This window comes from Epinephelus lanceolatus, chromosome 18, assembly GCF_041903045.1.
Source record: "Epinephelus lanceolatus isolate andai-2023 chromosome 18, ASM4190304v1, whole genome shotgun sequence".
In the NCBI taxonomy this organism is placed as follows: Eukaryota; Metazoa; Chordata; class Actinopteri; order Perciformes; family Serranidae; genus Epinephelus; species Epinephelus lanceolatus.
In genome coordinates this window covers 8,918,822-8,942,959 of record NC_135751.1, presented here as the reverse complement: position 1 = coordinate 8,942,959, position 24,138 = coordinate 8,918,822, and the positions used below count along the sequence as shown (strand labels likewise).

At 41.1% G+C, this 24,138-nt stretch overlaps 1 protein-coding gene across 1 annotated transcript; it reads left to right on the top strand.

The window, feature by feature from the left end:
• The first annotated feature begins 120 nt into the window (after window positions 1–120).
• Window positions 121–20,086, top strand: casc3 (casc3 exon junction complex subunit). Its single transcript, XM_033644819.2, has 12 exons — window positions 121–326; window positions 2,579–2,603; window positions 2,897–2,952; window positions 3,940–4,173; window positions 5,651–5,799; window positions 6,090–6,263; window positions 6,364–7,301; window positions 12,225–12,398; window positions 13,482–13,574; window positions 13,661–13,827; window positions 15,082–15,291; window positions 15,448–20,086. The coding sequence occupies exons 1-11, from the start codon at window positions 144–146 to the stop codon at window positions 15,226–15,228; spliced, it is 2,340 nt and encodes a 779-aa protein (XP_033500710.2). The 5' UTR covers window positions 121–143; the 3' UTR covers window positions 15,229–15,291; window positions 15,448–20,086.
• The last annotated feature ends 4,052 nt before the right edge of the window (window positions 20,087–24,138 follow it).

Genomic DNA, 24,138 nt, shown 5'->3' with positions numbered 1-24,138 from the left:
ATTTTGCAAGAGTATTTTTCCTTTCCAGAGGGAGGCAGTAATGCAATATATAGGATGTCAGCTGTCGTGAAATCCCAAAGAAGAAGAACTCGCCTACCCACAATCCCTTGCCTCTTTCCGGTTCCAACCATTCGAGACCTAAGATGGCGGACCGGCGGCGAAGGAGGAGGCGCGCGTCCCAGGACAGCGAGGACGACGACGAGTCCGGTTCGGGTTCGGACAGCGGGAGGTCGGGGTCCCCGGCGACCAGTAAGGGCCGAGTGAGGGATCCCGAACCGCCGGTGGTGACAGCGGCCCGACCCGAGGCGAAGAGCGAGTCCGAGTGTGTGAGTAGCTAGCTGGCGTTAGCTCGCCGAGCTGACGGCTTCGTCTCCCGGCCGGGAGCTGTGACAGATACCGCTGGCATTAAAACTTTTTTTCCGGGGCCGAGTGCTGCCGTTGGTTTGCTGTTACCTTTGGGGATTTAACAGTTGAGAATTAAAAAAAATAGAACCGTTTGACTCTTGACTTACACAGCTTGATGTTCCTTCAGTAGGCGGCGTTAGCTTGAATTAAACAGACAAATTCGCTGTTTAATCGTCATTTCTCTCTAAACTTGAGAGCTTTGAAATGTATACCTTAAGTATATGTTGTACTCAATTCGCTGCTTTATTGTTGACCGTCCAAGTAGTCAATTATATTGTCTTTGTGTCCCCTGTTGTGAAACGGAGACGAAAAGGCGCCAGTTGGAACGCATTTACTGGGGCAACAAATGTGGCCCCAACACCAGCTGCCCTTCATTTCGTTGCATGACTGGAGGCTTTTTTAACTGAACATCAGAAGCTCCAAATTCTCTTGTTAACCAGCTAGAAAAGAGTAGTTTACACCCATGGCTGGGAGGCAGGTAGGGTTTGTCGTTTAGCATCCCAGCTAGGCCCGCTAATGCCACCGCTCCGCCGCCACTCTGCCACGTCCAGCAGTAACGTTAACTTTGCACATAAATGACCGTTGAATGTTTGGTACTTACGGGCAGTGGTGGAGGAAGTAGGCAGATCGTTTATTGAAGTAAAAGAACCAATTGTAAAAATACAGGGGAAATCCCCGCAATGAAAATGTAACGTATATGCAAGTATGTAGGTATAATCAGGAAAAACTAGTTAAAGCATAAACATCAGAAAAATGTCCCCTGTGACTGTTCTGCCATCGTGTTTTACACCATTAGATAATAATGACTCATTAATGCATGTAAAAGCAGAATGTTACTGGTGCTCACTACAACTGAGCTACTGAGCTCATTTGAACTAGTAATTAATGATTATTTTTTTATTATGGACTAAGTGTTAACTATTTTCTCCATTAATTGATTGATTGCTTGGTTTGTGAAAATAGTGACAACAGTGAGAAATTCTGGCACAATAACCCTGACCCCAAAGTGACACTTTACAATGTTTGTTTTTTCCAACCAACAGTTCAGACCTCAACATTCCAAAACAATAAACATAAAAAAAATACATAAACTTAAAATATGTTGTGGGCTACCCCACCCTACCCCAATATAATAATGATGGAGGAAACACTGTCTTTAATCCTGTTCAATATTTAGTTTCAACCAGATGATGATCATGCCGTCAGACAGTCAACAGCACTTTGTGAAAAATCACAACCCTCTAATTTTTGTCAGTGCAATTGTAGTGACACTACAAAGGTGCCTTAGCAGAGACCCTGGCAAAAAAGAAAAAGATCTTGTGGTTTTTTTAGAATCTAGTGTAGAGGAGGAAGAGAAGTCTTTGTGATACGAGTATTATAAATGTCTGTGAAGTGTTTTGGTGTTTGATAAACCTTCAAACTCTCAGTTCTTTTACTCAGACTGGACCTCCTCGATCACATTTTCACTATTTCACCTGTTAATGAAACATGTTCCCTCCAACGCTGCTTGTTGTGGTGTGTGGGAGAGAGTGTCTGTGTTTTTGGGTTGCAGCAGTACCGGTTTAAGGTATACTGAATGAAAAGTGACGGTTGTCATACCATGTACATTTGCTCATTTACTGTATCAACAAAAAAAACAGCTTTCACTAGATGAAAAATCTCACCTGCATGTACACATCTCTTTTCTTTCTTAACACTAACACAGTTCTTATTTAAAATGGTTTGAAGTTACAGCAAAGCATTTGTTTAACCAGATAATCCTTTTTCATTCCTGTAAAGGTCATTGTTACAGATAATAATAATAATGTAATACTGTGAAAATCTCATACCGTTGCAGCTCTTGTATGTGTATGTTTTTAAGGCAGTCCTGTTTTTATTTACTTAGTGAAGTTTACTTCTTCAAGGACTGCCTCAGTTTAAAATCCTGCCCCATTTGGACAATCGGAGGAGTCACAGGAATGACTGGTATTATCAGTATGCACTCGTGAATTCTTAAAAGGCCTTCAGCAAAGTTTCGAGTCACTCATATGAAGCATCTTATTGCCCTGCAGGGGGAAGAGAGTTTTTAGCAGTTCTCAGTGTTACTGTGTGAAATTGTTGTTGTTAGAGCTTGTTGTGCCTTCTGGAGATTTAATAGTTTCTAGGCAATGCTAATGTTCTTTTCTTTTTGCAGGAGAGTGAAGATGGTGTAGGAGAAGGTAAGACATTTATAAGTTCATTACTATATTTAGCACACAACTGCATCCTTGTAAAATAAAACCGGCTCACACCAGGAGCATCAAAGTGAATTATAAGACATTAATTACAGTTTACTTTTAGTAAGACATCAATATAACAGACTGAGGCTCACACCCAGCTTGTAAAACATGATCACCTCATGATATATTTGTTCTGTTAATGAGTGACTGGTTTGAGGGCATTTGCTGAATAACTGAAGAAGTTAACTATATCAAATAATACAACTTTCTTTTTGTCCGTCTGTTTTGTCCAGCTGTCCTCTCTGACTACGACAGTGCCGATCCAGAAGAAAATGGCTCCCATTCAGAGGTAAAAGACCTCAGCTGTAAGCAGCTCCAACTGGTTAAACTGGCATCCATTAGCAACAACAAAAACAACAGTGCTGTAAAACCTAAAGAACATCCTGCACTTTCAGTAAGATGTACAATCCCAGTTTCAAAAAAGTTGAGATGCTGTGTAAAACATTAGTGAAATCAGAATGCAATGATTTTCAAATCCTTTTTGACTTACATCCCATTGAATACAAAGACAAGATGTTTATTGTTAAAATTGATAAATGTTCTTGTTTTTTGTAAACATACACTCATTCTGAATTTGATGTCTGCAACATGTTCCAAAAAAGTTGGGACAGGGGCAGCCAAAAAAAAAACCCACCTGTTTGTAACATTTCACAAGTGAACAGATTAATTGGTAACAGATTTAAGTATCATGATGGGGTTTAAAAGGGGCATCCTCGAAAAGCTCAGTCAGTTGCAAGAAATATATGAATATCACCATCTACAATCCACAATGTCACAAAAAGATTCAGAGAATCTGGAGAAATCTTTACCCCCAGGTGACATGGCTGAACCAACACAGAATGCCCGTGACCTTTGACTCCTCAGGGGGCAGTGCATCAAAAACCAACCAACTTTTTGGAAAACCAAGAAGCAGTGTTGTGAAGGTCTTCACTTGTATCAGCGCTCTGGGACTACTCATTCACTGTTGCTAATGTTACCATTTTGCCAACAATTTCAACATAAGTTGAGCTCCTCAGCCAAAAAGCCAGCCAACTGGAGGTGCAGCCTATTGAGCTCTCATTACATCATGAGGTGGAGCTCTCAAGATGGGTGCTATCATTTCGTTTACTATAGCATCACCCGAATGTGTCTATTAGTGGAACGAGACAAGAACCGACCGGAAGAGGAGTCCCTCTCCTAGCAGCGTTCAGGCAGTCTCCCACTGCAGATTCAGACTGTGCCGAAGTAATAAATAATGCCATGTACTGTTAAACTACATATTCCTGTGTTCCCTCAGGGAGTTGAGGAGGAAGAGGAGGTTGAACAGTACAGTGATGAAGAAGCTCCAGCAGCAGCCAGCGAGCCCAAACCCTCGGCAGACGAAAGCTCAACAAAGGTAGAAGAGGTGGTGGAGGATGAGGAGGATGAAGAGAAGGAGGCAGAGAGGGAGGGAGGTGGAAGGAGTAAAGAGGAGAGCAAGGCAGAGGAGAAAGGAAACCTTGCTGGAGAGAGACAGAGCGGTGATGGACAGGTGAGGCTTACTGTACCTCTGTAAAAACCACAGGTGTGACTTCATTAGATTTATGGTTGGGTACCAAACTCAGCAACTTTGAGAGTACAGACTGGATTACATTGGTACTACTGAGTGCGGATTTATGTTAAATCCATTGGTGCCAAATGTCAGTACCTGAGAGGGCATCTGGGTAAGAATCCCATGGGAGGTGCCACGAAACGTTCTGAAGCCTAAAAAACAGGCTGTGGAGCTCTGAGGCTGGTGATGGAGCTCCGCTGAGCTGCCAGGTTCAACTTTAAACAGGAGGTGGAAGTGCCCCATTGAATGTAGATTATTCTGCCTCTGAAAAAAGTCCACAGCAAATGTGATTTTTTTTCCCCCTTTCTGTTTGATAAAAACGACATGAAATTACTGACCCTTTTTCAAAAGTGAAACTACACATTTGTAAACACATTGCCAAACAAAATGAAAAGATTAAATTTGCTTTTATGCCTGATTTCTCTGAATTATGTCTTAAATCAGAAGTAGAACACTATGTTAAACCAAACATATATGATGAACAAACATGCAGCCAGTGATAGTAACATTATGATGAACAAAATACTTGTACAACAGTTGAATATTACAAACACATCACTTCAGTGCATCAATGTAATCGCTTGTTTCCACATTTAGTGTTTGACTTACACAGGAACACATGTCTTTGATGCTTTTAGGTTGTACAAAGTCCTCTTTACAAATAGATGTTACTTTGTATACAGGGTTTGTTTTGTACATGGAGTACAAATTGTTTTACAGTGTTTTAACCAGACTGACAACTGAAAGGACAGAGACAGACAAAGATCCCTCTGAGCAACAGTTCAATAAGAAGAGAAGAAATCACCAGTCACTGATAAAAGCAACTGGAAGCTTAGCCCTGTGTACTGTACTGTACACAGTACTGACTGGTAACAAGTCACAAGGAATAGCCGATCAAATCTGAAGGCTGCTTTGCTACAGACAGGCTCTAACTGCTCTGGTGACTGAGCAGAGTTTATAGATTAAGTAGCACTTTACTTCTTATGAAAGCTCTTGTCCAACTAATTAGGATTTGGTTGGACAAGAGCATATCTATCAAGCAATGCAAAAACCAACCAGAGGACGTTAGCCCCACCACAGACTGACAAATCACATTTTTTATGTCTGAATTAAACAATTTTATCTCTGTTAAAGTAGTTATTATTAAAGGAAAGAAGAAAAATGTCAATAGAACAGCTGATTCAACACTTACCGACTGTAGTGCCCATATAATGTACATAATAGTATTTATGAACATCTCATAGGCTGGAATGACTACTGATAATTTGGTCACCTTTTTAGCTTACAGTGAAATAGGGCTGTACAAAACTTAATTCACAAACCACTCGTATGTACATTTGTAGTTACAGCTGAACAGTTTCTGCCACCATTCTCTTGTTTTGTGTTCTAACTGACTTAAACTCAAACACACAACCAGGAGTCTACAGACGACCCTGAGACAAAGGCGGGAGGAAAACCAGGTCAGAAGCTCGACGATGACGAGGACAGAAAGAACCCGGCCTACATCCCAAGGAAGGGTCTGTTCTTCGAGCACGATGTCAGAGGGCATGCTCAGGAAGAGGAGAGGTGTGTTTTTATCTAGTAGTAGTAGTAGTAGTAGTAGTAGGATTAGTATGTTAGATAATGCTTTCTTGAAATTAAGTTTGGTCAAGAGGATGCAAGGTACCCAAAATATAAGAAGAATTGGGAGACAACTGTTAAAATTTGGAAATACCACATATTAATATTTTTCAATATTGATTGATGGCACTTCACAGCTCAAACGGCTGGTAACCATGTAGAGCACAAGACAGTGGAGATTTTCAGTGGCATACAGTGTTTTAATTAATTGTGTCTCTCTGTCTGTGTCCTCTCAGACCTAAAGGTAGAAACAGGAAGTTGTGGAAGGACGAGGGTCGCTGGGAGCATGACAAGTTCAGGGAGGAGGAGCAGGCGCCGAAGAGCCGCGAAGAGCTTATTGCAATCTACGGCTATGACATCAGAAATGGTGGTGGCTCCGGAGACCGACCATACCGGCAGCGCAGGCCGAGGTGAGCACTGCCTTAACCGAGAATAAAGATATGTAGAAAGAAAAGAAAGAGGGAATTTGAGTTTAATCTGTTATGTGAACGTCTCTTTGTCTTTCTGCAGACAAAATACATCTCCCAGCAGAGACAAGCGGTGGAGAGATGGAGGAGGAGAGCGACCGGTCCGATCATGGCAGAGTGGAGGAGGAGGTCTAAACCGAGGAGGAACTCCACCTTCATCAAACCACCCCTCCTCTACATCCCCCTCCTCTGTTCCTCTTTCCTCTGCTCAGCGCGGCAGCAATCCCTCCAGACCACCTCCCTCTCGCAGCAGACCATCCCACCAGAATCAAATGCACCTTCCGCCTCAGTCACAGTACAGGAATAATGAATCAAACACACCCCAGATGCACCCTAGGGAACGACAGGGCCCTAAAGCTCAGTCTGACCCTACAGGAGACAGGGGTGGGGTCAGCAGGGGAGGACGTGGTGGTGGTGGTGGTGGTGGTGGTGGTGGGGGAGGAAGGGGGCCTTCTGTGGTCATTGAGGATATTGCAGTCAGCCAAGGAGGCGTTAGGGAACAGGACCTAAGTGTTGTAACGACAGCGGCATCATCGCAGCCAGACGGTTACCAGTCTACATCACCAAGACGACAGCAGCAAGAACAGCGAGGGAGCGCTGATAGATCTGCGGCAGGATCAGTTGCTCCCTCCTCCACCTCTGACCCCTCCCTTCAATCATCAGCGACCAATCGGGAAGCCTCTCCTCCCACCGAGCGGCCGGTGGAGCGTAAATCTTACTCTCTGGCACGCAGGACTCGCTCTCGGCCCGCTGACCTGGGCAGCAAACAGCCATCTATGGAAGAGTCTGCAGCTGGAGGGAACACCTCCTCCCCAGGCAGCGTGGCGGGGAAGAGCTGGGCAGGAGCAAGCGATGGGCCGAGTCAGGCGGGTGGAGGAGGTGGAGGGCTGACAGAGCTGGACCAGGATGTGGCTCGACTCAGTCTGGTTGGACAGAGCTGGAGCCAGAGCCCATCATCCTACATGCGGTCTGAGATGAGAGGTGAGTGGAGATGATCTTCATAGTTTAACTCACACTGAGATTCACATCTGCTTTATATTTTTTTTCTCTGATGGTCATTAACACCTGATTGTAACATTAACAACAAGGTCCCAATCTAGTGCTGTGGACCTTTAGTATTACTGAGTCTGATCCTAAACTTGTATTCGGGGTGTAGGCTTCAGTGCGAGTTTGGTACAGCGGAATCCAAACCAAATGCATAAGGATCTGTTTCTTTTTTTGACAGACAGTAGTGCAATTGTGAAAGACAGACACAGTCCTCCCCCTCTGGACAGAGGTAGCATTTTGTCCACTGGAAACTTTGGCAAATTATTTTCATTATTAAAACAAGTAACATTTCAAAAACTTTGGTATTACACTGTACCAACACTAAACAAACCCAAAAGGCAACAGGTCACATCGGGCTATAAAACTGACAAGCATCTCTAATGCTTTGAAAATAAAAATACTAAATACTTTTCTTGTCCCGGTGGTTGCCACACCTGGGAGATGCTGTCAAAAGAGCATTAGCATTGTTGGATGTGTTTCCATTCACAGATCCCAGGTTTTCAGATTAACCATGACCCGATGGCCTGTGGCCAGAGAAAGTTACTCACAAAGTATCCCCCAGGAGGCCCCATTGTAGCCCCTAAGTTTTATCAGGTCTCTCCTGAGAATGAGCCTGTGTGTCCCATTGAGATAACCTGCCTAAATAAAGATGAATGAATTTGAAATAATCTGCATATTACTGTTGTGCTGGTGTAAAACTTTTCAGAACAGTTTGACATTAAGAGCTGGACCAAGACCAGATCGATGTACAGAATTTTACACACTTGACTCAGCAGCTGCTCCCTACTGGAACATAAGGATACCATCTTCGAACAGCAAACACACGTCCAACTAATACCATGTTGCATTGCGTCACACTGGAGCTCTCTGCCCACACTGAATACAAATATACATACTGAACTTCTATCATGTAGTGTTGTCACGGTACCAAAATTGGGACCCACGGTACGATACCAGTGAAAGTATCACAGTTCTGAGTAGTATCACAATACCACAGCAAAAATGAGGCAGATGTGCCTTTTGTCATTTATAAAAAGATAAATCACTTCTCCATAATATATATATATATGTGTATATATATATTTCAATGGAATAAATCACTTATTTTTTTTTTTAATTTAATTTTATATACTTTATTAATCCCCGAGGGGAAATTCAATTCAATTTTTCACTCTGTTTGTCAATTACACACAGGTCCGAATACACACGCACAAACTGGACCTATACATGCACTAAGTGGAGAGATGTCAGAGTGGGCTGCCCATGACAGGCGCTCTGAGCGGTTGGGGGGTTCGGTGCCTTGCTCAGGGACACCTCGGCAGTGCCCAGGAGGTGAACTGGCACCTCTCCATCTACCAGTCCACGCTCCATATTTTTGGTCCGGACGGGGACTTGAACAGGCGACCCTCCGGTTCCCAACCCAAGTCCCTATGGACTGAGCTACTGCCGCCCCAATGGACTTGTTCATAAAAGTAAAGAACAGTCCCTCCATAAGTAAAGAACAGTCCCTCCATAAGTAAAGAACAGTCCCTTAAGTGCGGTGAGGTTTGTTGACCATTATCTGCCACAAAGAGAGAAAAGTGATCAGCTCGTTTCTCCTCTGACACGTCACATACCTGTGTGCCGCCACGGCTCAGCTGCTCAGGTACTTCTGGGCAGTCAGGACACCAACGAAGAGGAAATTAGTGGACCTGGAGCCGGGCTTCTCTGTTGCCGGTAAGCCGTTATCTTGCGTGGCCATAGCACTCCGCCATATTCCTGTCTGTGACCCCCGTTCAACTCACAACTGGCAGGATTCGCCTTTCGTTTCTGCTGCTGGATGAAATCTGTGCTCGCACAACGTGCTCCTGAATGATTTATTTTGCTGGCACAAAACTATTTTTAGTTGCAAGTGCGAGTAAAATGCTTGCACAGTAGAGCTCTGTGGAAAATGAATCACTGTAGCATATATAAACAAATCTAGCCTACAAGTAAAAAGAAATAAATAATAACTTTCACTGATTAAAGATACTCAATAGCTCAGCTAATACCTGAAATGTCACTGGAAAACAAACCACTGCAGCAGCATATTGAGTGCCAGGTGGCCAGCGCGCGCCATTATTGGACGGCGCATGGACACTCACCCTCTTTCAGATTGGACTTTGAACTTATCCCATTGTAGTGGTACCGTGAGGTACCATAGTACTACGGTACTCCAATATTATGGTATCATACCGTGGAGTTTCAGTACCACGGTCTACCGTTGGTACCAGTATACCCTAAAACACTACTATCATGTCATCAAAATAAACCACACTGATATGGAACTGCGCGCCCCAGATCAGACTGGAGATGTAACCACTTAAAAGATGGGTGAGCCTACTTGCTATCTTCCTACGTATTTAACCTTACTTTTAAAACAGAAAATACAGTGCACCGTGTCGCCTGCAGCCAGTTCGGACACCTCTTTTGTTGTTTTCATATCCAAAATGTTGCTATACTGATACAGTTTTAATTTTCTTGGAAGACTAACTCTGCAGTGACTCCTCTTGTCACCCCAAAAAAACAAATGAACGTTCTAGTAAACACAGCGTGTGTAGCTCAGCCCCTCCCACTTCTGCTGAAATTTGATCCCCTCCATGTTGCCTGCTTGGCTCACGGCCTGTCCTACACTGTTGATTCTGTTAGTCTGTTCGTAAAAATATTATGTTCATCACTTTGTCATGTTCCTGATTACTAGTGCAGTAGAAGTTAGAATAGAAGTTCTGTGATGCCGTCAGCAGAGGCTGCTGATGTAGGCTACCTATAAATTTACCAGAACATGCCATAATGACAAATGTTGGTTCACTGGGTTTGCATTAAATCAAACTGGTTTAAGCTTGTACACTGGAATGGGCTGGCAAAACCAGAAACCGCCTTTTAGCTCAATATGCTACAAAAATGGCGAACAGTTCTCGTCACCGGCTAGCCAGGGCTCGAGACTAACAGCATCCCCTCATCCTGGTGAAGATAAAAAATGTGTTTAAATGAACACAGATCTTCCCCAGATCACTTGAACATTGTGGAGCAGAGTTCTGCGGTGTGGTTGGGGAGCTAACTGCCAACTTTGCAAACAAAACGGGATCATGTCCTGCACAAGATATGATTTTTTTAAGGTAAGGAAATGGCGGTTTCCAGTTAAAAATAGTTTTTCAACACAGCAAGGCCCCTGCACAGTAAAACATTATCAGGTAGCTGTTGATTGAATACTGTATCAGTGTGTGGCACAATCACATTATCACAATGTAGCATTATTAAGAAAAAAACACGGTGTGTCCCCTGGAGTGTAGGGGTGAGTCTGTGTACATGTGTAAACGTGTACACGTGTTTGAAATCATAAACGGTTATGAAAAATTAGTACACGAAAAACCTTTTTTTTTTTTTTTTAGGGGGGAGGGGGGTGATGCTAATTGTTGACCAACTGTGATAGACTGTGAATATGACAAGAAATGGTTTGAGACCGGGTTTGGCAACAGGTAAGTAGCCTACGTGCTCCGTTCTATTAAAACGACACGTTCGTTAAGGGGGTCGTTCGCCAGTGGGCTACAGTGAGTACCGGGCCATCAAGTCACAGCATCTGCAGTGAGAGGACACGGAATTGTTTGCGCTTTTACGCACGGGCTGGTGGTGAAGTGGCGTACATGACTTGTGCTACGGACGGACAGACGGATAATAATAAAAAGTTAGTGTGGACCTATATGCCATGCTTTTTTAATAAAATTACCAGAGGAGTTCGCTGAAAAACAGGTAATGTTAGCCTGAATTACTCGTGTGCGTCCCCGGTGAAAATCGCTGACATGGGGAATACAGCTTCTACTGGCTCGCCATAGCTTACTGTCAGGACTCAGGGACCAGAATTCGGGATGGTGGACTGTCGGAATGACAATATTTCGGAGTGGCGGCCTGTAACCGTTGGTTAAATGGCCTGTTCAGTTGGTATTCGGATAACTGGGGCTTTACTAGTATAATGCAATAGCACCACCCAGCAGTGAAACCCGTTTACACGAAAAAAATGACCCATTCTAAACACTGAGAGATTTTTGTACACGAACTCACCCCTGCTGGAGTGTAAAGCATCATCAGGTCATCATCGACATGAGTCGTAGGCTTTACTGTATCTGCTATCACAGATGTTGTGAGGTAAGATAACAGGGATGTCTGTTTTAATATCCTACATATTTGTGAATGCAGGTTCATTTTGTGAACCTAAAATATAGGATTATTGTCTGCTGGGTGTCCTTGGAAGGCAGTGCAGAGAGCATTGGAGATGTGTGGATGAGAGGAGGTGGCCAGGCCAAGTGTCAGGTCTGTGCAAAGCTCTGGAATGAAAACAATGACACATCAGACTGTTATAATAACGGTTTCACTCTGGTTTCTTTGACATGAAAAGTACTTTCACAATAACTGGTTTACAAAGACAGTTTTATTCTGTCATTGTTTTCATTCATTTATTGACGTGTCACTGTCAGGGAAGGCTGTGTCAAGTTGTGTTAAATTGTCTTCTATGTAAGCTGTTTTCATGAAAGTTTATGTTTGGCCATCACAAATGTACTCTGGCCACCAAATTTAGGGGCTTGGTACTGGCCTAATGGGCTAGTGCTTAAAAATATTAGCATCTATCCATGGACCCTCCAAACTGAGCAGCAACGCCAACACAACATCTTCGTTTTACACACAGGTCTCCCTCTCTCTCTCTCTTGCTGTAACTTTTGAAGTTGACCACAAACCCACAGGCCGTTCCTCCAGCTCAGCCCATTCATCTGCACTCGCCATAGAATGAACATAACCTCTCTGTGTTCCAGTAAAAACAGAGAAACTAATTCATATCTCTGTCCACAGGCCTCCCTAGTACCATGCACATCCCCAGTGGCCCACCCCAGTTCTCCGGCATGGAGGAGATGGGTGTCGGCTCCAATCGAGCCAAACGCTACTCATCCCAACGTCAGAGAGCCGTACCTGAGCCAGCACCACCGATGCACCTGGGAGTGATGGAGGGACACTACTATGAACCCAGTAAGATGATAATGTGACATAAGATAACACACTGGAAATCAGCTGCAGATGGATCAGTGAGCAGTATTTTAGTTGCAGCTCACGCGGATTAAAAAAATGTTAGAAGTGTTAAATGTTAAAAAAGTTGAAGCATCAGGAAGTGACCGTCTATATATGGCTGTATAGGGCATTTTGTATTTTAAAAAATATATACATTTGCAGTTTTTTCTACTGGTGGGATATGAAGAAAATAAATGTATCAAAAAAAAATAAAGTAAGCACTTAATGCAATAATTTTCTTATGTAACTTAAATCAATACCCAAACTATCAGCTGTTGAAAATCTGAGCTTAAGATAAACTGAAGCTTTTGTGTTTTTGTTGAAATGTGTTAAGGAAAAGCATCAAAAGCGAGAAGGCACAACAGACTCAAATTACTCAGTCAGTGTAGACCTTCCTCCTGCTCACCAGGAGAGGGCAGTAAAGGTCAAGCATGACTGTGTCATAAATGTTACAACATTTGTTGGTATAGAATAGATTTTCCAGAAACTCTTTAGGCTAAAAAATAATGATTTTGTGATCAGTGCAGCTGCACAACAGCAGGAAAAATGCAGCTATGTTGGTTATGATTTTCTCACAAATCTGCAGTAATAAATCAAAATTTGATCGCTTGTATAGCTCCTCAGATTCATTAGGTCATTACGAAGTCATGGAAAAGATGCAATTATCATACAATACATGGTATTATTTATTCATGTATTCACTGACTCCTGCTGAAAGCCACTTTAGAAGAATTCTACAAAACACCCTCCTTCAGTCCCAATTTAACTGTGATTTATGTATGGATCCTTTAGACGTTTGATTAATACAGACCCTGATCAGTGACGGTATTTGGATCAGTGGAGTATTTAGATCTTTTACTGACTTCAAAGTAGCAGCAAAATATTCTTCCAAGTAAAAGTCTTGCACTCAGAATGGCTCAGTAATGTATAAGCAGCAGTGTAATGTTGTGGGGTTGATTTTAGCCTCCTTATTTTCTTTTTTAGTAAGACTGCATTTTACAGGCTGGTCATGATCACTGTGTTTAACCTCCCTCTGTCCCACAGTGTCGTACCAGGGACCAATCTACGGGGACGGCCCCGCCCCCATCCCGCCACAGGGCATGCTGGTCCAGCCTGAGATGCACATCCCCCATCCTGGTCAGTGAAGTTTGTTTCCATCTCTTGTTTTTAAGGACGACGTTGTAGATTTTTACTTCTCACTCATCCCTCTGCCTCTTCCTCAGGTCTCCATCCCCATCAGTCAGGCGGCCCGATCGCTAACCCCGCCCTCTACGGTGGCCCAACTGTTTCTCTGTCTCCGGGGCAACCACAGCAGCTGCTGCCACCGCCTTTCTACCCTCCACCGGGGGTCATGACCTTTCCTTACCCCACCATGTACCCAAGTCCACAGGTAGACACCTTTTTAACTGTGCGAAAGAGGGCTGAAGAGCTAGCTCCACCCCTGTCGCTCTGATCATTTAAACCATTATAATCCACATAATACAGACTTTAGGTTGTGTGTGTGCACTGGGTATCCAGTAATATTTTAGTCCCTAAATTAGTTTTTAGTTGTTTTTTTTTTTTTTTTTTTTTTTTTTTTTTAAAACAGTTTTTCCTGTTAAATGATTGTGGTATGAAAGGTTTACTGTATACCAGGAATGGGTGATGATATCTCTATATACATCACAGTAAGATAGTTCTTTATGATTCAGGTGTTGCAGCAGTACAAAGACAGAAATAAGTGAAAATAAACAAAAGGCAGAATCCATTAAAGGGCAAATAGAATCAATATTAGTTGGCAAAGTACACAAACAGGACCCATGGCCAGAGTGTAGTATATAAGGGTACACCAATAATATATAATATAAGGGGGAATGTGTTGATAAAGTATATATAACGTAATTTACAGTAAGATAAAGCAATAAATCACAGAATATAAAATATGAGGTCTAGTACGAGCATAGCATAGAATACTGTAATACTTCAACTATAAGCTGAGTCTCAATTAGATGCTCAGTCCCTTTTACTAGCTGGGTGTGGCTACAAATTTTAAATTCAGTTCTCAATTAAATACCGGGTCTGTTTGGAAGTTCATTTTTAGTTTTTAGTTTTTTTTTGGATGTATAAAACCTCTCCAAGCCCATGGAGTTGTTGACTTCCCGCTTGAACTAACGTCAACTGCTTAGATTGTGCATGTAAACAAGAGAGGGCAAAAAAAAGATGACTCCCTTTCTCTGTAGCCGTCAGAAAGTCTGAACGTCCATTCCTACATTTTCCATATTCCTTCAGACCATAAGAGTCCACCAATCAAAAGGTTTTTTTTTTATCAAAATGAATCATAGTTGTGAATATTGTTTTAACAGGTTGAAGTGGTGTTTTGTCAAATGTGCCAGGTGCCATAATTTTGAATTTTTATGAATCATTAAATTGGGAAGCAGAAGTTTTTATAATGGAAATATGAATCATGCTATTACAATAAGCTTCCACTGATGATTGATCAAATGTATAGAATAATAAATATACTTTGACATTTTTGTGGTTTATTTAATACAGGTATTTTTCACATTAACAGAAATTCTTGAATTTTGGTCATTATAAATTCAGTGTCCGTTGGATAATAAAGTTGAATGGAATTTGAATTTCAATGTTTCTCTCTGTGCCACAGGGCCAGGCCCAGGTGACCTACGGAGGTGTGACATACTACGACACGATGCAGCAGCAAGCTCAGCCCAAGCCTTCACCTCCCCGCCGCACATCCCAGCCCGTCACTGTCAAGCCCCCCCCTCCGGAGCTGCACTTTGCCTCAGAGTGACCCGCCCCCCCTCACCCCTCCCCGCCATCCAGTCTCAGCCTCACTCTGATCCGAAAACTACAGGTGGGCACGCCACTTCTTCATCTGTTTATTGTGATCTTTATACCTCTGCTCTGCTACATCTCAGATGGAAATATTGTCCTTTCCTCATCTTATCTTAGCATCAGTCACTTTTCAAATTCAACTACATGCAGGTTTTTCTTTTTTATCTGTGTGTAGGAGTGGGATGGGAGGGTCAGTGAGGAGCTGCGGTCCACAATGGCAACCACCAACATTATCCAGAGAGGAAGGGACAGATGGATGGAGGTGAAGTCGGACTCTGCAGGTGATCCACGGCATCACTGGTGGAATATGACTTTTTCTTTATAGTTTCACCTTTTGTTTTCGACCCTGTAGCAGTGAGGCGACATGTCATAAGTCAGACTGTTCTGTAACTCTGCAGTCGCAGGTTTGATCCCACCAACGTGTCTTTGAGCAACAACAAATTTGAACCTGGAAATGTACTAACATCTGCCTGTCGGACTGATGAGCTCAAACCCTTTAGAAGCATTTAACGTCACGCAGAGTTGGATGGATGAAGTCAAACTCTCAACGTTGGGATCAGAGTTGTCAGTGTTGAATTTTTTCTTTTTTTTTTTTTTTTTTTTTTTTTACAGTGAAGTTTGCTGTTTCAGCAGGATTGGGACTGAACCCTAAAAACAGCAGTGAACAGGCAATATAAACGGTTTCTTTGTTATTCCATTATCAGCTCATCGGTTTACTTTACACTATACTTCAGCTAGTGTTTTGTCCTAATAGGAAACAGGAAGTAGTTTGTCATTTTCCATCATTGTTACTACAAAAAGTTCAAACAAGATTAAAAAAAAACAGAAGCTAACTAAAAATAAAACAGAATTTATGAGCAATTCGGGGGATGTTTGTGAGAAATGGTTATGTATATAGTTTGAATGCAGCTCTCAGTGTCATGTCACAGCTAGCACGGTGCTTCCTGAAAACCTCCAGATGTTACCGTCATGTTACAGCTGGCTGGAGTTTGTTAGTTTTGGATGTTTTTCCCCTCCACACAGACAGACAGACAGACGGTTCTTGCACTTGAAGATCTCTGCATTTGTTACTGTGACTGTCTTTTAAATGGGAAACATAGATTCAGAAATCTGCGTAGCTGCACGTCATCTTCAGTCTAATTTATGCTCGATCACTCTGCACCCTGTCAGGCTGCAACTTTAGTCGACAAAACCCCAAATATTTGATGTAAATGTTAAATCAGTTGTTACAATTCTTGTTAGTTAATTTTCTTTTGATCTTGAGACTCTAACTGCAACTCATTAACTTTTTTTTTCATAATGTCATAGACAGTAAAGAGAACAGAAAAGAGGCATGCTGTCATTTCTCCTCCTAAAAAACCCACACAATCACAGAAATGTATGTCTGTAGATTAAGTCTGGGCAACGTAGATGAAAATCTCAATTTTCCAAGCTTTTAATACATTTTTTCCTGAAACGAGACTAAAATATGATTAAAACATCAGATATTCTATGACTTTGTGACTGCAAGCATATTTAAAAAAAAATAAAATACAGGTTATCCCAAACACTGTTAGCACCACCACACTGTTAAACACTTTAAATAGAGCAGTGACGTGTAGATCAGTGATCACTGTCAGCACAGACAGAGCAGAGAAGTCTGCTCCTTTACTCATCTGCAGTTTGAATTTCTTGACATCAGTCTGACATCTGCAGTTAGCTGCTAGCGTTAGCTCCCCAGCAGGTCGACACACTGAACAAAGTAGAATCTGCATACTGATCAAGTCTGTTGTTGTAAACAGAGATAATTCCTCATCAATAAACAGAGCACAGATCAGTGTCAGAGTCTCATTGCAGTTTGTCCTCTTGGAGATTTGACTATTAGATTTACTGCAAGTTTAACAGCTGCACACCTGGAGTCATAACTGGCAGGTAAACTGCAGCAGGTGTTCATGCAGTTTGAGCAAATGGTGTGTTTACACAGGACTGCTGTAACTCCAGACGGACTCCAGACGGCTCATGTAGCAGCTGTCATTGACGTTACTTGTTAAAATAACCTTTTTGTGCACAGTGTAATAATTCAGTGTACATGATGGAAACAGTGTACACATCGTGCTAAAAAAAATATTCAAATTAATCTGATTGATTAGATCCATCACCCAGCCCAGGGACGTTGCTTTCTTTTTATGTTTCTTTATGGTGAGTGCTGCTATGGTAACAGCCCATCCAATCACACTCTGTGATAGACTTTGACATAACTGATTTGACAGTTAAGCCAATGCTGCGTTCACATGAAATCAAGGAAAGCATGACAATGAATTTAGGAGAGGCCAGTAGGGAATACCAGTAATTGTAGACAGCATTGCTGCTAAAATATTTGAATTTTTTCAGCCCTCCAGGACTGAATTTACAACTGAATGTTGCATATTTTTTCACACAAGGTGAAAACAATTAATTAATGGACATTACCAAATAAATGCATGAAATAATAAACACAAAATAATTTGATTTAATTCTTTGTAAATAATACAGTACCGGCATTAAGTTACACGTTTTGTTTGTTCTTCCTGTTGCGTCCAAAAGATGTTGTCCGTCTGCCGCCTGCCTGATTCCATGTGAACACAGCGTGAGTCAAACGATACAAACAAAATAAACTAACAGAAGACGTAATGTGATTATAAAATTAAACATTAAAGGAATACTTCACCCACAAAATTACCATTTATATATCAGTTATTCATGTTGTGTTAACTTCAGTTTGTTGATAAAATGTGTTTTTCTCGCATGCCTCCGGTGAACTAAGAATCCAAAAACAGGACTATAAGTGAAACTTATCTAAGCTTTCATTTTTAGTCCCAGTCAGAGAGAACTGAAGGAGAGGCAGTGCAGCATGTTTTGGACATACTGAGCATAGACTTGGATTATACTGCACGAGTTGTGTCAGATTTTGTAAACAGATGTTTTACTTTAGTTTTGCCGTTGTTAAATGTGCTCCCTTCAATTAATGCACAATATTTGCAGTTTTTGGATTCTTCATTTTTCTTGCATGCCTCAAATGAAAGAAGTCTTCCTCACAAATTGAAGTTGACATGCCGTGAATAGTTGATATATAAGAGGTCATTTTGTTGGTGAAGAACTCATTTAAAATATAAAATCAGTGTATTGGCCCTTTAAATCCCGTTCATCTGCTCACCCGAATGCACTTTTTGTTTATTTTCCGACAGCAGCTTTTTACTTTTGCAGAAAGTGAAACAAAACAAAAGTTGCACAGAAGTCCGTCGGCCATCTGATATCAGCTGCTGCTGCTGGGTGGAGGCATTTCTTGTTGCTGTACATAGAAATCTAAATGTGTATATAGAAGCTTGAACAGATAAATAGAGCAGTAAACATAATCTAATGATACTACTAGTGCTACAGAACAGTCAGATCTGATTCAGAGCGCATCGGCAGGGACCTTGAATGTTAACGGTGGATATAATTTAGAGAGACGACTAAGGAGCTGTGTGGCTTTAGCTTTGATTTGTTTTGTATTCTTTTCCTTTTTGAAATGTTTAATTTTAATGATTTTTTTTTTTATTGTTAGTGAATGCAGGAGTGAAATGACGACTTCCTGCCTGATTTCTTTGTTTTCACATGTTAACAGGCAATACTGAGGAAACCACTTTATAAGACAGAAACTATTAATTCTTCGTTTGTTTGTTCTGCAACAAAAATACATTTTCAGAGATGAAAGTAAGCAAAAATAAAAGTGTATTTTTCTCTTCATTTTCCAGCAATTTATTTTACATTAAAGGATTTAGTGTTTGTGGTTTGATGTCAAATTAAACACAGATATTTAGTGCTGCCTGAACAAAATGTCAGCCTGATATATAATGAGAATTTCTAATGAACTCAGTCATGACAGAAAGCTCCTCTGCCCTGTCGGACCCCTTTGTAGTCAGGTCATTAAAGCTGTCCTGATGTTCTACTTTACGTAAATACATATGACAGTGATATTAACATGAGCACAGCTGCTGGGCCTGTAAATGAGCGCAGACAGAACTTAATTCATACTGATTGTTCTTTGATGTAGAAACGTCAAACATAAAGTGTGTGGTGTCGTTAGGAGCAACACTTTATTTACTCTGAGCTCAGCAGCAACAGGATTTATTTCATTTGCTTCAAATTTTGAACTTTAATCCTATTAAGTTTTATTTTGAACAGTATTACAACCAGTATTCTGCTTTATTGCAGCAACAACTTCCAAAATCTTGAGCAGCTGCTTTGATTTAAAAAAAAAAAAAAAAAACGTACTAAAAGGTGAGATGATAAAAATAAATCACTTCCCAAGCAGGAGACAGTATTTGTTCCAGAGCTTTTTGTTTTCCGCAGATCGTCTCAGTTTTCTTGTTTCATGTGGGATGAGAGCTTGAAGACGGTCGTGTTTCGGGGGTGAGGTGTGGCGATGGTGTCCTCCCAGTTCCACACATTGGATCCCTCCGGCCCGCCTTACTAAAAGGTGAAACCCGTTTGTGATGACAGCTTTGAATTAATTTATCAGTAGGTTTCTATAAATGTTATTGATGTAGAAACATTTAGAAGATGACTCATTCTGGTCTAACTTTCTTCTTTGAATGATGTTAATGTCTGAGTCGAGAGTCGTTGGACTCTGCTGCCCAGTTTGACTTCTCTGTTGACTGTTTGACCCGAGCTGACCAGACTGTTCACTGTGACGGCAGGGTTTGTTTGTTTCAATCTTATGATGATGATAATTGCAACAATGGTTTAGTTTCTGTTTGTATGTGGAGAATGTTGTCGTCCACACAGAGGATCAATAAAGAAAATAAAACTCTTAATGTCTGTCTGTCCCTTTCTCTCCTTTTTATTCTTTCTCTCTCTTTGCCTTTCTTTCTCTTTTCTTTCTCTTTGTGTTTTGTCTTTCTTTTCTATCATTTTCTTTTTTTTGTCTGTCTCTCATTTTCTCTTTTCTCTCCTTGCCTTTGTCTCTTACATTCTTTCTGTCACTCTATTTCTTTCTCTTTTTCCCTTTTCTCTCTTCCTTTCTCCCTTTCTTTGTCTGTATCTCTTTCTCGATTTTTTCCCCTCTCCCTTACTACTTGTTTCTCTACCTGTTCTCTTTTTCTCTCCATCTTTCTTCCCCTCTGCTTTTCTTTTTATTTTCGTTCTTTCTCTCCTTTCTTTCCTAATTATCTTCTCATTGAAATCTACTTTATTCGTTCTATGCATATACATGTTTTCTTTCACCCTTTCTCTTGATCATTCTTTCTCATTCTTTCTCTCTCATTTCTTTTTGTCTTCCTCTCTTTGCCCTTTCCCTTTCTTTCTCTTTTATTCTGTTTCTATCGCTTTCTTTCTCTCCGTCATGCTATTTATTTACTCATTAAAGGCTACTAATTCATTGTAACCTCCTTCTCTTTCTCTCTCTCTTGCACACACACACACACCTGCTCTGACCGTTAACATGAATATTCATAACCTGGAGGGGGAGGGGAGCCATTATGTAAACTCTGATTGACAGGCTCTGACAGCCAATCAGAGTGCAGACAGTGTCTCCATCTCATGAATATTCAGCAGCAGCTGCACAACACAAAGGGAGACTCAGCTGTTAAAGGACCAGACCGCTCATTCTGTCTCACTTTAACCCTTTAACTGCCTGAACCCTCTGTGATGATGTTGTTACAAACTCATGGAGCTTCATTCAAACACTGAGAACTCTGTTTAACGTGCATTTTGTACGACATCCTTTAACTCCTTTATTGTAGTGGGGGGTGGCTTATTGGTCCATGGCTGTAACCATGGCGATGAGCTCATGATGAGGACTTTGACAGCTGAGTGTGGATGATGATGTAACTGTTGGTTTCAGAACATGAAGTGAACTGATGTGGAGCCCCCTGCCGTCTGATTGGCTCATTATCGATGATGTAAGAGCCACTTGACCACTCGTACGTCAGTGTTTCTCTCTTTCTCTGTCACACACTCACTCACACAAAATTTCTTTATCTTTGTCTTTATCCATTTCTGTCTGTCATTTATCTGTCTTTCTTCCCCTCTTTTTAGCTCCATCTCTTTTTCATGTTTGCCTTCCCTACTTTTTAGATTTCTTTTGTCCTCATTTCCTTCCTTTCTTCTGTCTATCTTTATGCAATATTTTCTTTCATATCTCCATGCCAGCAAACCGTGGCCAGAGATGTAATGTTCTCAGATTGTCAGTCTTCTGTAAGTGAAGACAGTTTGTCGCTGGAATCATACATGTCAATATAGGGATAACTTCCATTGCGCCAAAAATTACACTTAATGTGTTTTATTAAATTCAAAGTCTTGACTGCATACCATATGTGGGTCTGGACAGACATGAATGTAAATTGCAACTTGACTCATTAGCGGAAGAATATTACCACAAGGCAGAAGTTCCAGTTGTCTTTTATCCTTTTTTTTAATTGTGTGATTTTTAAAAGTTCTTTCTCACTTTTTCTTTCATCCTTTTTTCCCTCAACTGTTTCTCAGTTTTCCTCTTTCTTTCCCTCTGTTGACAACCTTTATTCCTGTTTACCAGTTTCTCTTTCTTTCTTTCTTAACCGTAATATTTCCTTCCTTTTTCCACCCATATTTCTTAATATCTGATTACTTTAGGTTTTTTTTTATTTCTTCTCTCCCTTTCTGTCAGTCCTATCTTTCTGTCTTTATATTATCTCTTTTCCTCCCTTTATTAATTTCATTCTTGTCTTTTTCTTTCATTCCTTCCTTTCTTCTCTGTCTTTATATTTTCTGCCTTTTCTTTCTTTTTACATCAGTCCTCATATCACCTTTACTGCTCTCTGTTCTTTCCCTCTCTTTCTTTGGTAACCTGTCCAGGTTTCAGTCTTCTTCTTGTATTTATGAAACAAATTTGCTGATGTTTTGGGATCCAGCAGGACAAATGTGATGTTTGTATTTATGATCATAACCCTTAAAGCTATACTATGCATGAATTTTTTTTTAAATCAATGTATAGACTGATACAGAAGTAATCCCTCTCAGTCATCACTGATGACCCACTACAAGTGTGTGGTGGTGTGTATATCTGCAGAGATTCGACCTCTGCTTGTATTTTCCTCTTATTTTGCTGTGTTTGAGATGTTTATGTTCACAGCCAGCAGGGGGCCTGTATCACGAAGCGAGATCAACCTTTCCTGGGTTACCCAGACCTATCCTGGGTTGACTAACCCTAACAATGGCAATCAGGATAATCGGTATCACGACGCTGGATATCAACTTGGTAACTCAACCCAGGGTTGCTTTATCAAGAGCCGTGAACGCGCACGCAGCGGACCAATCACAATCATAAGAGAAGCGCAGCGTCACTGAGCGTCCTCACAGAGCGCCGTATATGAGGAAAAACAAAGTATTTCTCATGAGGATCAGAGATTAATTCTACTAAAATATGAGGAGGAGAAAAGCAACATTACAGAAAAGGCCAACACCGTGGCAGCTGCAGGAGGAGGAAATATGTGTGGCAACACATAATGGGATGAATAATGTTTAGTTTTAGTTTAGATTAGTTTATTTGCACATCATGTTAAAAACAGACAGTATAACATTTACAAGATTAAAAAAAGAAAAGTGCCGGAGAGGTTGGAAGCCACTAAAAGCTTATCAAAGAAATTCCCCTGTCAAAACATCAATGAAATCACATAATAGAGAAGAAAAAAAAAACGGGTGAGGAAAGAAGAAATAGAGGAGGAGAGAGGGAAAAATCAAGACAAAACAAGGTAGCAAATAAAATGATGTGTAGTTTAAATTACTCATCACTGGTTCAAGTAGCTACAGTACCTGTACCTGTACATCTGACACTGATCCCTTGAATCCCATGAAATCAATGCTGCGCAGATGAATTGCAAGTATTACAATTATCGTCTAACATCATTGCGTCTGATAAATTGGTCTTCTTTGTCATAACGTTATATATGCTACAATAAAGCTTAAAGCTGACGCCACAATTAAATCATATCAACACCAAATTGATAGTCTGAATAAAATCATCCTGATATTGAGCTGTGTTAGAAATTAACAGCTGCGCAAAAATATACCTAGTCTCCCGCTTTATAAAACAAAAAGGAAAATCCCTCAAACACCATGAAGTGTAGACATGATAGGCTACTTTCCACATTTCCAGCAGCAAAGCTGTCAATTAGGCCCATTATCTTTAACAGGGATCATTTCCTCCAACAACAAAAAACGTTGGCACTAATTAATGGTGCTATTACGTGTCCGCAAATGATCAGTTTCTTTCTTATGAATGGGTAGGATGAAATTTCGACTTCTTTCCACTCCTTTGTGAACAATATTTTCATTGTCTGCTGTTGTTGCTTTCTTTTCTTTTTTAATGTTCAAAATAAACTTTCAAATCAAAATCAATCAAAGTAATTAAACTTCGTCATGACTGGGCTGCATTTCTGTCAGCGGAGTCATTTTTTTCCGAACAGCTGATTGGCCAGTGGGTGGTGCTTTTTATAGGATTAGATGTAACCCTGAACTTACCCTGCTCCGGAGCAGGATAGCCGTTCAGAGTAAGTTACCATAGTGATCTACCCCGATAAGAACTGAACCGGCTTCGTGAGACCGAAAACCCAGGGTTAACCCTGAAGTTACCTCGCTGAGACATTAATCCTGCTTCGTGATACAGGCCCCAGGTGAGGTTGGGACTTTATAAAAAGGTGGCATCCAGTTGCCAGAATGTAAGCAGCATGCATCCAAGAGGAAGCCACGAACATCACAGACACATCTCCAAAAATAGGCAAATATAGTGAATCTGTGGTTAGCTTTGACTTTAGCTGGTAATATTGTGTTCAAACTGTGACCGACAAGTCCTGTGTAGAATATAGCTATTTCAAGAAATAGAAAATCAGTT

Coding starts and splice junctions, on each gene's coding strand:
- casc3 (XM_033644819.2), top strand. CDS start 144: ATGGCGGACCGGCGGCGAAGGAGGAGGCGCGCGTCCCAGGACAGCGAG. Junction 2,604..2,896: donor TGAAGATGGTGTAGGAGAAG/GTAAGACATTTA, acceptor TGTTTTGTCCAG/CTGTCCTCTCTGACTACGAC. Junction 12,399..13,481: donor GGGACACTACTATGAACCCA/GTAAGATGATAA, acceptor TCTGTCCCACAG/TGTCGTACCAGGGACCAATC.